The 18,097-nt window shown below is 39.7% G+C and overlaps 1 protein-coding gene across 2 annotated transcripts in view; it reads left to right on the top strand.

Annotated features, from left to right (window-relative positions):
* Positions 1–18,097, top strand: part of MED13L (mediator complex subunit 13L) — a 178,407-nt gene that overhangs the window by 146,117 nt on the left and 14,193 nt on the right. For both annotated transcript variants that reach the window (XM_065738740.1, XM_065738741.1), the window contains 9 exons: positions 229–449; positions 3,403–3,605; positions 5,755–6,701; positions 7,183–7,362; positions 8,755–8,978; positions 9,807–9,999; positions 11,986–12,430; positions 13,918–14,137; positions 15,946–16,134. In XM_065738740.1, the coding sequence (XP_065594812.1) occupies positions 229–449; positions 3,403–3,605; positions 5,755–6,701; positions 7,183–7,362; positions 8,755–8,978; positions 9,807–9,999; positions 11,986–12,430; positions 13,918–14,137; positions 15,946–16,134 (2,822 nt within the window). The remainder of the gene's footprint in view (positions 1–228; positions 450–3,402; positions 3,606–5,754; positions 6,702–7,182; positions 7,363–8,754; positions 8,979–9,806; positions 10,000–11,985; positions 12,431–13,917; positions 14,138–15,945; positions 16,135–18,097) is intronic.

The raw sequence follows: 18,097 nt of genomic DNA, 5'->3' as shown, positions 1-18,097 counted from the left end.
GCAGCAAGTTTGTGGAGCATCCCTAGGAATTTTTTTAATGTATCCCTAGAAATTAACATCTAAGTCTAGAGTTATGCAGGTATCAGAACTGTACTAAGTCTGTAGAATCTTTACTAGGTTTTAACCTACAAAACAAGAGCTGGTATTGAGTAACCCCTTTTGTTTTATTGAACTTTCTTGAGAATTCATATCGTAATGATTAACGGTGCATTATTTCATCATATTCAGCTGTGGCAGATCTCCAGAGGATGTTCCCAACTCCACCTTCTTTAGAACAACACCCTGCCTTCTCACCAGTAATGAGTTACAAAGATGGAATAAGTTCAGAGACGGTAACCACCTTGGGAATGATGGAAAGTCCCATGGTCAGCATGGTTCCAGCACAGCTTGCTGAGTTCAAAATGGAGGTGGAAGATGGATTAGGTAGCCCTAAACCTGAAGAAATCAAGGTAACATACCATATGGGGGTTGTTATCATAATCTCACCTTCATATGTTTGTATTCTAATAAACAAGTCACCTGTAGTGTGCCTAGCAGCCTACTTTAACAAATGGAAATTAGTGCCATATAAAGTCTGTATTGGTCTTTAGTTGGAAAAAAAAGAGAAAACTTATCTAGTAAAAGAGCTTATAATTGATTCTCTGATTTTAACTATAGGCACTTTTCTTCTCATATAATAGGTGTAATTTTATGATTGTAATGTTTCTGGGTGCTCTCAGGAAACAAACAGTACTGTATGTGAAATGAGCCCTATTCCTAACAGAAAGAGTGAACATATTTGAAAAACATGGTACTTGTGTGTAGCTTTTAAATGATTTATTTCTTCAGATAATTTTTCTGTACCTTTTATGTATAGCCACTCCTTGCTGCCAGTCTCTGGGGATGCAGCTAGGATAAAATCATGCATGTAGAAAGGCTGCCTTTTTCTCTCTGAAATGTTGCCTTTTTTGGTTAGGGTTGAAAATCACTGAGAAAGCCCAGGGGTTGAACTTGCTCTGTTTCTTCTTCAGCTGATGTTACTTCACAAGTTTTAAGGCCAGATGGGACCATTCTTATCTGACTTTCTGTATAACACAGGTCAGGTAATGTCACATAGTTACTCCTCTATTGAGTCCTATAGTGTATCTGAGTAAAGAAATATTTTTAAATGGGGACTCTGCTATGGGGTACTAGTACTCACCTCCCCTGCTTTACATATCCAGATGTATCCATTTTTCCATAGCATCACATAAATAGACTTAACATAAGCACCTGGTCTACATTGATATGTATTTCATTGTTCCATCCTTAGCACAGGTCAACAGGTAGGTTAAAGTCATCCTGCCTGATTGTGTGCATTTTGCATCCCTTAACTTCTTTGGCCAAATTTTTATCACTTTTGTCAGAAGTTATCTTTTATCATTTTTCCATGCACATAGGCTGAGAGTTTTTTAATTTAAAGTGCGCTTTTCCTTGTTCTGCAGCAGTGCAAGCTTTTTTGTTCGCAGATATTCAGTAGGGAGATACACACAAAAACTGTCTTCCTGGTATTCCCTGACCTTTGATTTTTATAACCTAATTCCTCTCCTTCAGGCCCACACTGTCCCTAATCTGCCACCACCTGTTCCTTCTGTCTGTGCAGAGATTTCCTCCCTCAGCACCAGCTCCCTCCCTGAGTGCTGACAGTAGCTGAGGGCTTGCTTTGGTTATTGGCACTGCTGATTGAGCTACACACAAAAGCTTGTAGTTGTGTGGACTAGAAGTGGCTATAACTCAGTATGAGAATACTGAAACATAGTCTTGCCAAAGTGTAAATGATTCAGTCAGCTGTGAATGAGAAATTTTTTCCTGCATAGCACCACTGAAATAACTTAGGCAGACCAAAAGTGAAGCACAGGTGAACCACAGGGTAACTTTCTGCATTCAGGTATATCCATGGGACAAAGTAAGATTGCTGCAGTTGAGGTTTATGTCTCTGGATAACAACAAATTGTGACCAGTCAGAAGCGTGAGGAAATTAGCACCCTAACCCTAATCCCCCTCCTGAAGACAGCCAGCCACCTGGAAAGTCTGCTTTGTTATTGCAAGACCTATTCTTCCTTCTGTCCTGACTTGATAACTTGAAGGCATGATGGGAAAAAGCTTCCTTTAAATGCTTTACTGTTGTCCACTCTCTTTGTATAGAGTTTGTCTGTCTATATAGAAGTAAGTATATATAATTACTGAAGTAAGTTTTTAACAAGGTTTGTAACAGACCTTGCTTTGTTTTATTCTGTTTTGCAAGTAAACTACTTGCTAAAACTAGAATAATTTGGCCCTGGGCAGAGAATCTGTACTGTGACTTGGTCTGCTGCAAGTCTTTGACTGGGAACAGGTTTTAGGGTGTCATTGCTGTTGGAAGTACTTTAATCTCCCTCACAACAGTTTTAGGAGTATTAAACTATACATTCTATTTTTGCCTGATAACATCTCCAACAAGCACAGTTTACTCTGCTTCTAAGTGTGTCACACCTGCTCATATACACCAGTGGGGGAAACAAGCACCTAAACCCATTGCTGCTCATTTTGAGAACGTGTAAGTAGATTTCTTCTGCTGAGTATTCAGCAGCTGGAGATAGTAATCCACACATTTCTCATCTCAATGCTGTACAGAGTGTAAGGGAAAAATGGAAATATCTAATGAGAAGTTAAATCTGGAATTCTGAGAGATTGCTGTTATTTTAATAATTATTTTTACTTTGCAGTAGTGCGCCAAAAGGACTAGTTCTTTTCTTCTGAAAGAAAAAGGGCATAGCTTTAGAAACTCTGGCTCAAGTTCTTGTCATCATTATCTGCAAACAAGCATAACAGTCATTGGAAGTCCAGTTTGACTGAACTTCATTTATATTCATATTTAATATTGTGTTTGGTTTATTATGTCTGTCCAGCACTAGGAGCGGTGCTAATGCAAAGTGTGCACTGTTACTGTTTGGATTATATTAATTCCCAGTGTGGGGGTTGTTTCAAGAGGCTGACTTAAGGGCAAATAAATTTTTATTGCTATGTGGCTCAACCTCTCCTTATGAGCGTAGAAATCTTGCAAAGATCAACCTCTAAAGTGCCTAAAGTAGATGCCTTAAGTTAGATAATGTGAATATTTCAGTGCACCATTGGCTTTTCAATCCTTAATGAGTGTAGTCTAACTGAAATGTGCTGGCATTAGATAAAATAGTGTGTCTTAGTGTACTGAGGATCCTCAGCTGAGTTTCCTTGAAGGATCAGCTGTTGAATATTTTGTAGAATGAATAAATATACTTAATTATGGGGAAAAAAACAGTTGTAGAGGGTTCAAACAGTACAGCAAGTTTTAATGAAAAATAGTTGTGTAAACGTACAGTTCAACCTTACCATGGTGTTGTAAACAATGTCACTTGGATATTACAGGATTTTTCGTATGTGCACAAAGTTCCATCATTTCAGCCATTTGTGGGCTCCTCTGTATTTGCTCCACTGAAGATACTGCCAAGTCAGTGCCTCTTACCTCTGAAGATACCAGATGCCTGTGTTTTCAGGCCTTCTTGGGCTGTTCCTCCTAAAATAGAACAACTTCCTTTGCCACCAGCCACTTTCATTAGAGATGGCTACAAGTAAGTACTGTGTTATAGCAAATAACAGAGTTTGTCATCCCCACATTTCAAATAGTTAGTTAATAGTTTATTGCAAATACTTAATTATCTCTTGTGTATATTATGAGCTTATATTATTTATAGCTAAGCACCAGAACCATAAAATAGCCTGCAAGTGTCTTTTAAACCTCTCAAATCTGTCATTCCATCAGATCAAGAAAATTGTGATTGTAGGAATATTTTAATTACGAATGTTTTCTGCAAATCATTAGGGCAGTACATGTCTACTGCACTATTATAGATGAACAGGAATTGACCACAAGTTCTGGTACAGGAAAATACTCTAACCCAACCTAAAGCTAGGAAATAAAATGATGGGATGTGTTTTATCTTTCTCTTTCTAAATACCAAAATGAAACCTGTCGCATCCCATTCCAGAGTGCTGTGACCTATAAGCAATCACTGTTATTTAACAGGAGAGTTTGTGTTCCTTACTCAGTTCTCAGAAATTAGTAATGTTTATGGAAGAAATTCTTTTACTGGAGATCTTCAAAGCTATCAGGAATTTCCACCATTAAGTTTAGAAAATCTCTTTAAAAGGCGTGGTGTGGTACAAAAGTCTTCTTGCTTGCACTGCACTGCTTTCTAGAGGAAGCAGCCTGCGTCTTTAAATCAGCCTATAAATCCTTTAAATCAGTCCTTTTCCAGCTCCAGAGGATCCTTCAGTGTTCTCAAAAGAATTGCAAAACAGAAATTGTGAAGCCTTGGTAGTGCCTAGGGAGCAATCTAATTCTCTTTTTTTTTTTTTTTTTGTGATAGTAACTGATTCACCAGGCCTGAGCTGGTTATTAATTTCAGGTATTTGTTGAGGGGAAAAACCTTTCATTTTCAATATAATCCAATTAGAGTGAAAATTTTTACTGTAGGCTTCCAACAGAGTGGTGATTGCCAATCAAGGTTTCTAGGTCACCTTCTCTTGTTAGTCTGAGGCATTCAGTATACTTCATATTCAGAGCTCCTTCAGACCTTTATTCGTATTTTTGCTCTTGCTTGGATTTGGACATACATCAGTTCAAGGTAATAAACTGATTCTAAGAAATCTGGTCTTTACTTTTTTCCTCTCCAAGTTGCTAATGATATGAGAACATTACAGTGGAACTCCTTTTAAGTAACACAAAAAATACACAGTGAAGACGAGAAAAAAAAGATGTTCTCATTCTTTTATCAGGAGACATACTGCATCATTAGAATTTTTCCTTGCTGTAATATGTAATGAAGACATTACAAGAAAAATGAACAAATTATTAGGAACTTGGAAAGAGTGAAGTAAAGATTTTTATTTTTTTTATTGGCTCCATGTTGCCTGTTACTTGATATAAAGAGTCACTGCAGAGAGAAGATGGATGTCAGGGGAATGTATAAACTGTGCTTTGGTCACTTAAGTTTGACAGCAAATGACAAGAGTAATAAAAATCACTGATGACAAGAGGTAACCAAAAAATATGATTCTTGGCTTTACTCGAGTGGTTTGTAATGGAATGTGTCATTTTGTGCTGTAGACTGTGTAGTTCTGAATGCGTATTTGCATTTGTAGTACCTGAAATCCTATTTTCAGTTGCATACCACCACTAGGCAATACCTTATATTAATGGCACATGCCACATTACTTCTGGAAGCTATTTCAAGTGATCATTTTTAAGATAAGGTAACATTTCCATGACTCTGAAATACTTTAATTTCCACTGATGTACATCTTACTGATAATTGTACTTGAAACAATATCAAAAAGTAATATTCTATCTCTTTTTCCCTAAAACAGTTAACAAATAACCTGAAAACTTAATAATTTATCTACAGATTCTTTTAAAAAGCATTTGAGTTTTATCCCGTGGGAGTAATCTGTAACAGGGTTAAGTGCCTGAGATGATCCCATCTTATCATACTGATAAGGAACAGCTGTGTTCATGTGAGGATTAAGATTTTAGTTGAAAGGGACATAAGTATAAAAGGTTATGAGCACAGTACCTGACAGTGTGTCTTTACTGCAGTTACAGTGAATCCTTTGGTTTTTCACCAGCTCTCTGTACGTAAAAATAAGTTGTGATGAAGTCAGTCTTCACAGCCACCCAGATTGTTGCATATGACTCTGTTTTTCGTATATTCCTTGTAGCAATGTGCCTAGTGTTGGGAGTCTGGCTGACCAAGACTATCTTCAGATGAATACTCCTCAGATGAACACACCAGTGATGCTAAATAGCACTGCTCCGGCCAGCAACAGTGGAGCAGGAGTTCTGCCATCACCAGCAACTCCCCGCTTCTCTGTCCCTACCCCACGCACTCCCAGGACCCCAAGGACTCCCAGAGGTGGGGGGACTGCAAGTGGTCAAGGATCTGTAAAATACGACAGCACAGATCAAGGTTCGCCTGCTTCTACCCCTTCTACAACACGACCACTTAATTCTGTGGAGCCAGCCACTGTTCAGCCCATCCCAGAAGCCCACAGCCTCTACGTGACGTTGATTCTTTCAGACTCTGTGCTGAACATCTTCAAAGATCGTAACTTTGATAGCTGTTGTATATGCGCCTGTAATATGAATATTAAAGGAGCAGATGTCGGATTGTACATCCCAGATTCATCTAACGAGGATCAGTACCGTTGCACCTGTGGCTTTAGTGCTATCATGAACCGTAAACTAGGTTACAACTCTGGGCTCTTCATTGAGGATGAGTTGGATATTTTTGGCAAGACCTCAGACATTGGCCAAGCCGCAGAAAGACGACTGATGATATGTCAAAGCAACTTGATCTCTCAGATGGGAGAGGGAGCTAGAAGGACCCAGGAACCTCCAATGAGCCTGCTCCTCCTCCTCCAGAATCAGCACACACAGCCTTTCACATCTCTGAGCTGCTTGGATTACATGTCCTCCAATAATCGTCAGACACTCCCATGTGTGAACTGGAGTTATGACAGACTGCAGGCAGACAGTAACGACTCCTGGGTAGAATGCTTCAATGCCCTTGAGCAAGGCAGGCAGTATGTCGATAACCCCACCGGCGGGAAGGTGGATGAAGCCCTAGTAAGAAGTGCCACTGTGCATTCTTGGCCTCACAGCAATGGTATGGATCCAAACAGATTTCTTTGACCTTTAGAAGTGTGTTTGAAACTTGACAGTAGTGATTTAAGTTAAATTTTATGTGGGAAGTGAAATGCATTAAAACATTCTGGAATTGAAGTAGGTTTTTGAAAGCTTTACAAATGACATAGAAAGCAGCAGTGGTCCAGTTGTCCTTAGCATTTAGGCATAGGGATCTAAATTGTCTCAGAATCTACATTGCTTCACAGAGCCTAAAGCAGAGGCGGGCAGTGGTAACTAACATTGAAAGGTACATGAAAAGGACTATTATGACAGCTTTATTTCAGTGATGGCTTCATAAAGCACCACACTAAATTCCATTAAGCCAATTAGAGTTATTCAGCTTTTACGGGCACTGTGAAGAGCAGTACAAAGGAACAGTAATTGGAAAAAATGCTGTCACCTCAAAAAAAAATCTTTCTGTTCCTAGCTGGAAATGATGGGCGCTCCGTTGTCTTTTGCAGTGTTGGACATCAGCATGCTCTCCTCCCAGGATGTGGTGCGTATGCTGCTGTCACTGCAGCCCTTTCTCCAGGATGCCATCCAGAAGAAGCGAACAGGAAGGACCTGGGAGAACATCCAGCACGTGCAGGGACCACTCACATGGCAGCAGTTCCATAAGATGGCAGGACGAGGAACCTATGGTATGTGCATTGTGTGATATGCTTAACAGTTAAAACAGAAGTATTGTTTCCTAGAAATATATGAACACTTTATTCTGAAAAAGCATTATTATATTCAGACTTTTTGGTTAGCTTTTCATGGTCTTAAGTGACATCTGAAGTACGTTGCTTGAATACTGTAGTGGAGGTTTTGTCCTTCAAGGCAATAAACATTTACACCGTGCAGAGCTGCTGGTGAGGATCAAGCTGAGTCTGTATTTTGTCTTGCATTGTATATGCATAACACAAAGAGAGGCAGCTGTTAAAATTGTACCAAGTAATAAAGGGAGGAGAGGTTCCTGGGCTAACGCTCAAACCTTCTAAATACAAAAAATGCATAGAGTTTCTTCATAGAGTTACACTTGGTCTAAGGTTTCTTATTTACTGAGATATTTTAGTTTAAGTATTTCTAAGTTTCATACTTCTCAAAAATACACATTGCAGAGTAAGTTTTGTAGGTGCAATAATGACTGACCTTTAGACAGGTATTTCTTGCTTGCAACTAATTTCAGTTTTAACTGATGCAGTCTTTCTTAGGCAGTTTTTTTCTCACTGTAGTGCCTCACGTTCCTTCTGCTAGTTTAATGTATTGCTACTTTCCTTTGAGGCGAGAACAATTTGGCATAACTGCAGTTCCTGTCGAAAGTTGTTTTGCTTCATGAGAAGTATTTCTAATCTAATGTTTTATCCAGCATTTGTAAATATAAGAGTTAGTTAGGATCTGCCAACTCTCATCAGAGTATAAAACTAGAATTGCTGTATAGTAAGTAGCAGAGCCTTTGATACAGATTCAGCAATTTTCATTGAATGTTGACTTTTTAATAAAGTTGGATTGTACTCTGCAGAAGCTATCAGCTTATTTTTATTTGAATTTTTCCAGTGGTATTTTTTCTAATGGGTAGTGAGTGGAGAATACCACACTGAACTTGATGGTAGTCCTCTGTGACAGCACGTGCCTCAGTGTGGAGAGGAGCAGAAGGCAATTTTTTTAATTAGGATAACTTTGTTTATTATTATATGCCCTATGAATAAAAAGATTAGCCCATTTTTGGCTAATCTTTTTATTCAGTAATTTTTCACCGTCAGATAGAGGCTGATAAAGAATCATAAAATCAGATTTTATTGTATTCATGTTATTGCTTTTGGTTGAAAAGGCACTGGTGAGATGTGGTTACGATTACGACAAAGTGAGACCTCTTCTAAGTCAGCAAGATTAAAACTCAGGAGGGGCAATACGCGTATTTACAGTGTGCTATAAAATGTAGCAAGGGATTTCCAGTGTTTCAGTAAAAGAGCCAACCTCCTGTTACATCAGAGAACTCACTGCAGTTTATCCAGTTACTTTAATATCATTTTCTCTTTTTCCTCCCTAAGGCTCCGAGGAATCTCCTGAGCCTCTTCCAATCCCAACTTTACTAGTGGGATATGACAAGGACTTCCTGACAATCTCTCCATTCTCCTTGCCATTCTGGGAGAGGCTGTTGCTAGACCCATACGGGGGCCATCGGGATGTTGCCTATATTGTGGTGTGTCCAGAAAATGAGGCCTTGCTCGATGGAGCCAAAACTTTCTTCAGGGACTTGAGTGCTGTATACGAGGTTGGAAAGAAAAACCATGCTGAATTATTTGCTATTTACATGTCATTTCTGCTTTACTGAATGTTGCTTGCGAAACATCCACAGTTTTTAAATGATTATGTGTATACAGATTTATTTTCTTTGCAGACTTTCTGCACTTTCAGAGTCAAGAAGAATGCCTAATTGAGTTATACTGTTAGGATTTTTATTCCATTTGAATAGAAAATGTAATCCTGTAATATGACCATACACAGTGGTGGTCAGTGTTTGAATAATATCAACTGAATATTTTTTCTTAGCTTGTCTGGATAAGCAAGAACTGCATAAGACGTTCCTTGAACATGAATAAAGATCAAAAAGCACTGTTTAATATAGGGTGCTGGAGTATCACTTCCACTGTAACACAATTCTAGTAGCACACTATAACCAGCAGAAAAATATTTTCTGTGTAATGTAGAAGTGTGCACTGAATTAATCTCTTGTGCTTTCCTGGCCTCTGTAGCACTGTAGTGAGTGGGATGAGGAGCATGGCTTGGGAACGTTTTTTAGATTAATTTTTCAGAGGGTTCAATACCAGTATTGATACCGTTGCACTGAAAGCCAACCAAACCTACAGAGTAAGGACTAGATGAAAGAAACTGTTTCCTTTGTTCAGTCACGGTCATTGAATGACAAGATTGCTTTGTAACCTTCAACTCAGCCTTCTGTTGAATCATCTTCTGGTTTTATGTTTCAATAGGAAGTCACCTTAAGTGTGCTGGTCATGCAGAGTTTAGGCTACAAACCACTCTGCATAACTTCTTCGGGTGCTCAGCATCTAGTTACAGGTATTTCTTCTTTCCTCTCCAGATGTGTAGGCTTGGCCAGCACAAACCGATCTGCAAAGTGTTACGCGATGGGATTATGCGGGTGGGAAAGACTGTGGCACAAAAGCTGACAGATGAGCTGGTGAGCGAGTGGTTTAACCAGCCCTGGGGCACTGAGGAGTGCGACAATCATTCCAGACTCAAACTTTATGCGCAAGTTTGCCGGCATCACCTAGGTAAGTCTGCTAGGGTGCTAGCAAAGCTCTTCTGGTTGGCTGGAGGTATTTTCGGGGTTATTTGCAACTGTTGGAAACAAGGGAGTTTCTCTTATAAGTTCATAAGGTTGGAAAGGCCCTACAAGATCATCTAATCCAACCATCCTCCTATCACTATCCCTACCCAACTACTAAATCCAATCCCTTAGCACCTCATCTAAACGCTTCTTGAACAGCGCTAGGGATGGTGCCTCACCCACCTCCCTAGGCAGGCCATCCCAGTGCCTGACCACTCTTTCAGAAAAGAAATGTTTCCTCAGGTCTAATCTAAATCTTCCCCAGCGCAACTTGTGGCCATTCCCCCTCGTCCTGTCGTTATTTATCAGGGAGAAGAGGCCTACCCCCTCCTCACCACAACCCCCCTTCAGGAAGTGGTAGAGTGTAATAAGGTCTCCTCTGAGCCTCCTCTTCTCCAGACTGAACAATCCCAGCTCCCTCAGCCGCTCCTCATAAGACTTGTGCTCCAGGCCCCTCCCCAGTTTTGTTGCCCTTCTCTGAACACGCTCCAGGGCCTCAATGTCCTTCTTGTAGTGAGGGGCCCAAAACTGAACACAGTACTCGAGGTGCGGCCGTACCAGAGCTGAGTACAGGGGGACGATCACCTACCTGAAGAGGGATAAGATACAGATGAAATATGTATGAAAAGATGATACATCTTAAGATACAGATGAAGATCTGCTTACAAATAGCATGTTATACCATTTCTTAATCACTTCCTGGTTAAAGTTGCCAATTCAGAAAGTTTGCTCTTACTTATCAGTCTGGTGCTCATATTGAAGATTCAAAAGCAAATTACTGCCTTTTCTAAGACATCAGTTTGATGTAAGACATTGTGTCAAAGACGGTCCCACACGTGACTGAATTGATCTCAGTTGTATGCTATTGATATGGAATATCATATCACTGTAGAGTGACGTGCATGGTGTCTTCAAACTTAAAGATTTATTTAAATTAAAGATGAGTTCACTAAAATTGTTAAAGGAAAATGAGTTAATGAAGGTGGAAAAAAATAAACAGATGAGTGAGATAACTTCCAACAGCTTTATGGGAAGGCATTGTCTCCTCTGGTCCACATGAAGGCTTATTTCCTTCCTGAAACATACTGGCACATTAAAATGCTAGAGAAGGAATGAAGGAAACTAGAAGGAAACTAGGAATCGTGAATGGTTTCTTGAACAGCTCATCCTCCTGGATGAGAAAATGTTCTGGAAAAGAGCTGATTGTGCTTAAGTCGTGTTGGAAAAAGAAGTTTGTGAAAGCATGTGGAGGTGAGAATTATCTGCACAGTTCCACAGACTGCAAAATGCCTCATCCCATCCTTTGAGGAAAGTTTGATAGAGTACAACAGGGCTTGTTCATCTCAAATTATCACGTTTCTACATCCATTCTGCTTTTAGTTTTAATTTAATACAAAACTGAGAGGGAGAAATTATTCCTTAACAAAAGTACTTAAGGCTTACATGCAGAAATATATAGCATGTGGACAGTATTTTAAAACCATCACTGGGATGTATTTTTCTGATGCTCCAGAGCAGAAATAACTACATTAAAATTTGATGTTATTGTAGCTCAAGTAAAAAGGCCTTTTAGATTTTTACTCTGATGAAGATAACCTGTAATAAATAGCAGAGCCAAACACCAAGTAGGGGTGTTATCCTAACACAGTCTAACTGGAGGTAATAACATGTCAGTACCGTCTTTGATCCACAGAGCTCCACAAAGTCAATCCTGTTTCTCCAGACATCTGACTCACATCAGTTAGAACTGCAACTCCGAAGAATGGACTCCAAACTAAATATTTATAATGGAGATTATATTCACTTAGCTTTTGTACATTCTTAGAATACTCTAAAAATGTAGAAAGAACTGTGTGACTTTATGGTTAATCCAGCTGTCTTTTATCTAAGCCTGTCGTTAATCTCCTTTCCTTTTTATATGCTATTTCAGCACCTTACTTAGCCACTCTGCAGCTTGACAGCAGCCTGTTGCTACCACCGAAGTACCAAACCCCAGCGCCAGCAAGTCAGACTCAAACAGTACCTGGGAGCACTGGACCTGTACCCTCAAACTCGACGTGTCTTTCCACTTCTGGGGCACCACCAACAGGCACTTCTTTTAACTCCACACCCAACAGTGGGACCACGAGCCTTCCTGCAGGAAGCAGTTCATCCTCCGGATCCTCGGTGCCACAGCTGTCAGCATCTTCTGCAACACCCAGCGTTAACCAGATGAGCACTACCCCTACTCCAGGGTTCAGTGGAAACATTGGTTCAGGGCAGAACACCAGCACTGGGGGAAGCACAGCAGACCGCTCACAAGGAAGCACAGGTCCTGGAGGAGACGCGGAAGCAGGTCAGAACTTAGCGCAACAGCAGCAAGAGGGACAGGAAGGGTAAGTGTTCAAATTACTCAGAATACAAAGAAAACCAATGTTTTCCTGCTTTCATACAACTCATAATCTTTATCTAAGTCCTTGAAATGAAAATAGCTTTGGATGTGTGCAGTACTGCTGTCCAGATGTAAATGAAACAGGGCCCTTTTTTATTCATTTCTAGTTATAGTGTCATAGAATCTTTAGAGGTCCCCTGAAGTGAACAGGGACATCTACATATCAATCCGCTGCTCAGAGCCCCATCCATCCTTGGGGGTCTGCAGGGACAGGGCATCCACCACCTTTCTGGGCAGCCCGTTCCAGTGCCTCAACATCCTCACTATTAAAGGCTTTTTCCTTATATCCTACCTAAATCTATCCTCGTGGGTAGCCTACATGACTCTTGTGGTTTTGTTTGAAATGCCCTTGGGTACCCCACCTGCACTGTGTTTGTCGTTAAAGAAAACCACAAGATATAAGGTCTGTGCCATATCTGCTAGCTCCATCTCACTACTGTCAGGTACTGCAGGCTGTCTCATGTGGCACTTAACATCTCTTGGATGAGCAACACTGTCGTACCTATAATATTAACAGAAACAAAATAAGATCCATGGTGTGTTTTTTCATCCTAAATATTTTGTATCTCAAGTGCTTTATGTGCAGACACATTGCAAGGTCCGAAAACAGGATCGTATTCCTGTTACTTTAAAACAAAGACCTTATTATAATCATCCATCAAACATAAAAATTAGGAAGATGTTTTGTAACATCTTAAGTAAGTAACTTCCTGAGTGAACATGTTTTTCATTACTCTTGTAATAATGCATATTACTAATAGTTATGAGGTATGTTGTGGAGTTCCTGTATCTTAAGTGAAAAGCCCACATCCTGTACTAGTTTGGGTTACTCTTAAGACATCTGCTCACTGGATCTATGCAAAATACCTCTTTATCAATTGCAGTGGGGTTTCTGACAAAGTGAGTCTGAGTTGCTTTTATCACTTACAGATGTTGAGCCTCCCCATCACAGTTGAGGCATGGAGGAGTATTATACAAAGTTAAAAATCTTCAGTTGCTCCTTCCATTACCAAGGGAACCTTTTCTGTAACTAATAGGAGGACTTTGGTCCCCAATTACTTTGGTACTCAGTTCTCAGTTCCTTCTCTCACAAAAGAAAATCCCAAACAACGCCAAAAGCAAGGCAAGCACAAACGTAAGAAAACTCAGACTTAATTTATTAGTCAGCTTTTCCATATACTTCAGACCTACAGGAAGGTAATTACAATAAATGAATGCGTATTAGAATTCATGGTGTCTTTAATGCATTATTTCCTAAGTCTGCTTTGAATTTACTCTGTGAGTTAAAGTCAGTCACTGTTCTTGTTTTTAGTTTTCTTTCTGAACACAAGAATCACTACTCCCCTGCTTCAACCTCTCATGCTTTTACTCCAAGAACAATATTTAACAACTATAATTTTCCTTTGAATTTAACAACATGAATATCTCTAGTGTTACAGAGAGGGAGAGAATAGGGATTCCCACTGAACCGGAGTCTGCAGACAGCAATGCCTATCCTCCAGCAGTTGTCATCTACATGGTGGATCCTTTTACCTACACCGCAGATGAAGAATCGGCCTCAACCAACTTCTGGCTATTGAGTTTGATGAGATGCTACACAGAAATGCTGGATAACTTGCCTGAGAATATGAGGAATTCTTTCATTCTCCAGGTAATTCTACCTCATTCTGCATCTTTGTATGTGGGAGTCATTCTATCACACCATATTTTTATATGCTTGTTGTACTGAAGGAGACAAAATGCAAGATAATATATATAATCTCAGAACTAGTTACATATTACACAGTGAGAAGCTCAAAGCTTGTACTTGTTTTGATGATGAGATTAATTTAAAGTAGCCATCACATCCTTGCAACAAATCAGTTGCATGGCTCTAGCAGTTGCACACATTAGATGCTTTCTGAGGAGGGCAGTCTGTTATTTAACTTGCGACGTGAGTAGCCACTGACAAGGAAAAAAAGTCCATGTTTTCCTTTAATTTCTTTGCATATTAAATTGTTTGCTTTTTATATTCTCTCTGAATTATACTGTTCAATCCAAAAGAAGTATGTGCAACCAGACATTTAATGCAATATTTAACTGTAGTATTGTTATTATCTGCTTCTTAAAAATAATTTACCATGTAACTTGGCATATAATAATAATTTAAGAATTGAATTTGTGTAGTCAGAAACAGAGCTTGGCCTATTGCCCAGGCTGGCTACATTTTGCCATGCCTCTTCTTTCACAGCAGCTCAGCCTAAATAACTGCAGAGGAGAATGGGAAACCAGAAATTGCGAGCTGTGCATGCGTGTGTGCAGCACATGCAAGAAAAGCATCATGTGCAGGATTTTTGAATGCCTTCTTCACTTATGCCCAACTTGCCTTACAAATATTTAGTTTTAATTAAAAGATGAATCAGGAGCTGTTGTAGCGTCTCAAGTTGGGCATGGGAAATGTTTGTCATTTTTGATTATTTTGGTAAGGATGAGGGAAAACTGTCACCAAAACACTTCGTGTGTGGGGATGCCCTAAAAATCAGTCACAATTGCCAATTGTGGCAGTCTTTTGGCAGTTTAATAGATACAGAGCTAAAAACATTGACAGCTACTGACACTGCAATATCTGGAAAACTGGAATATGTGACCTGCACTCTGGAATTGTGTGTTGGTTGGTGCAGGACAACTGATGAACTTCTGATACGTGCTGTTCATTGCTTGGGCACTTATGTTTGTTTCTCAGTATGTGTGGCATTTTACAAATCTTAAGTCAGAACAGTAGACAGTTCTCACTAAAGGATGTATTCACCATCACTATATTATCACAGCTGTACACAGTGTGTACTCACATCGCTCCAAAAGTGATGCCTCCTACTTATTTCTATGGGAACTACAGAAGATAGAAAGAGCACAATAATGCTGTTTGATTGAGCACATTCTCAGCTACAAAACACTGTTTTCAGCACAATCACTGCCATTAACTCTGCATTTTCACCAGTGATGAACAGGAGCTGTGTGCTCTTTCATGATTTCTTTCAAAATATACCAAAACAAATTATGTGTACCGATTTATTGCCAGTAGATTTCCAGTGTTGGAAAAGTCCAGCTACTGGAAGGCTCTCAAACCACAGAAAACCTTGTAAATTAAATTCTGCTCTCTACAGTAATAAGAATGATACTGTAGTGCTGATTCACGTATGAACAGCAAACAACTTGGTGCGTAGCAAACATTTCACAACCTTAAAATATATTGTTGTATGGAAGCAGCACTTCTTTACTGCTGTATAGCCATTGACTGCACCATCATTCATGCAAAAAGCCAGCAGTCCTGGTGGGAAACAACAGGCACAATAATGAAAATAATTGTATAAAACAAAGTATCATTGACTGATGGATGTGTGAGTCTGGGTGGGGTTGGTATTAATGAACAGCTCTTTGAAGAAGTTTAATCATGTTTTATTGTTTATATGAATCACATAGATTGTGCCTTGCCAGTACATGCTGCAGACAATGAAGGATGAACAGGTTTTCTACATTCAGCACTTGAAGTCTTTGGCATTTTCAGTGTACTGCCAATGCAGGAGGCCATTGCCCACACAGATTCACATCAAGTCTCTCACAGGCTTTGGGCCAGCTGCCAGCATCGAGATGACCCTCAAAAATCCAGAGGTCAGTAACTGTGTCAGGAAAGTAAAAGCTTGCTAATAAATGGTAATGTCTTTTCTCAGAAAGAAAAAATAGAAAAGTATTTATTTATAAGTACAGGAGGTCTTGTAAAGCAAAAAGATAAGATAATACTAAACAGAAACTAGTAAGAAATCTACCAGGCTACTTGTCAAGCTTAAAGTTTGAAATAAATTAAAGGTTGGATTTAAGCTTTAGGTGAAGAAAGAGAAAATATATGTTCTTTGGGATTCTGAGATGTTTTGTAGTTTTTGCCTATGTTAGACCTACAAGAAAGTATTTATGTCTATCATTTATGTGTGTATGCATATATATGAAATAATTTGCTGTGCATAATTATGTATATTATACCAATTCTCTGAGGTAATGGAGAAAACCCCCTACTTCAGTGTGTTTATCTTTCATCTGCTTTTTTAAACTGTAAATATTCAAGCCCTGTTTCTGAAATATCAGGGATTTCAAAAGAATAATAACCCATCCTACTTTCTGTGAATATTTCTCATTCTTTGAAAGATAACAATATCTGATCCATCTAATTTAATGAGCAAGCACATTTAAGCACTTACTTGGGGTCAAGATGTGGTTGTTAGGGTTTAAAAACCTAGTTTCAGAATATTCATATTTGGTTTTATGATTATGTTTCATTACTGATATGAAACCAGAAGCGATCAATGGAAATGTCTGAAAGCAGTAGCACCCCACACATATCCTCTTTGCACTCTGTCCTCATTCTTCCATCAAAAAGATGCCTGTTCCACAGGATGAATGCTGCAGCAAGTTGCAGTGGACAGATGGCAGTATAGCTAGGTGTAAGGGGAAGAGCAGTAAACTTGCAAGACCTCTGCAAGTGCATCCCTCCACTTAATGAATGTTCCTGTACTGTTGCCAAGGTGGTATACTTGTAGAAGATGACATAAGGGGAAATAAGATACCCCACAATGTGTCCAGGAAGGCACTGTAACCTTTGTTTTTATGAGCTGATTAGCTTGCACTTTGCGTTTTGCATTTCATGTTTAAATTTCTGAAGAGACAAAAGTCAGAGGAATAGGAGGGTGAATGCTGTCATGAGCAGCTGCTTGCAGTTAGCATTATTAATGAGATGTCTCCTTTCTCCATTTTACATGCACTTGCTCTCTGTCTGCACTGCAGGCTGAAAAGCTTTGCCTGAAAATTTAGGAAAATATCCTGACTATTTATAAATTGTTAATTATGTCTTGTTGGGCCCATGGTGTTTTTTCTTCTGAGAGGTGTTACAAAGCAAAGGCAGCTTTGGGGCCCTGCATCTGGAAAGCAACTGTGCAGAAGATGACCTGCGGCCCCGTTGTTTTAAGTTGAACGTAAGCCAGCAATGTGCCCTTGCAGCAAAGCATGCCAGCAGCACCCCGTGCTGCATTAGGAAGGGTGCTGGCAGCTGAGCCAGGGAGGTGGTTTTCCCCTCTCCTCAGTACTGCTGAGACCACACCTGTAGTATTGTGTCTGAAGTGAATCCAGCAAAGGGCCATAGAGGTCGTGGAAGAACTGGAGCACTGACATCTGAGGAGAGGCAGAGAGAGCTGAAGCGTTCTGGCCAGGAGGCATCTGTTAGGAGAGGAGAGAAAAGATGGTGCTCTTCTCAGTACCTGGTGACAGGACAAGAGGCAGTGAGCAGCACAAACTGAAATACAGGAGATTCAGCTTAAATAAAAACATCACAGTCATATTGGTGATCCAACACTGAAGCTGGTAGCCCAGGCAATTTTCCAGGCCAAAGTCCTGGGTAACCTTATCTAATAGTCCCTGCTTTGACCAGGAGGTCCTTCTAGTCTAAGCCTTACATGACTTAATGAAAAAAGGAAGATTTAATGATTTACTGGTATCAGACTAAGTAGGAGAACTGTGCATTATATTATTTACAATATTAATCTGCCTTCTCTTATCACTGAATATTATTAAATGGCCTTGATTTCTT

This window comes from Cyrtonyx montezumae, unplaced genomic scaffold (genome assembly GCF_038088225.1).
Source record: "Cyrtonyx montezumae isolate F1298 unplaced genomic scaffold, pur_monq_1.0 scaffold_23, whole genome shotgun sequence".
Classification (NCBI taxonomy): Eukaryota; Metazoa; Chordata; class Aves; order Galliformes; family Odontophoridae; genus Cyrtonyx; species Cyrtonyx montezumae.
Note: the sequence above shows the minus strand (reverse complement) of the source record. Positions and strands in the feature narration are given on the sequence as shown.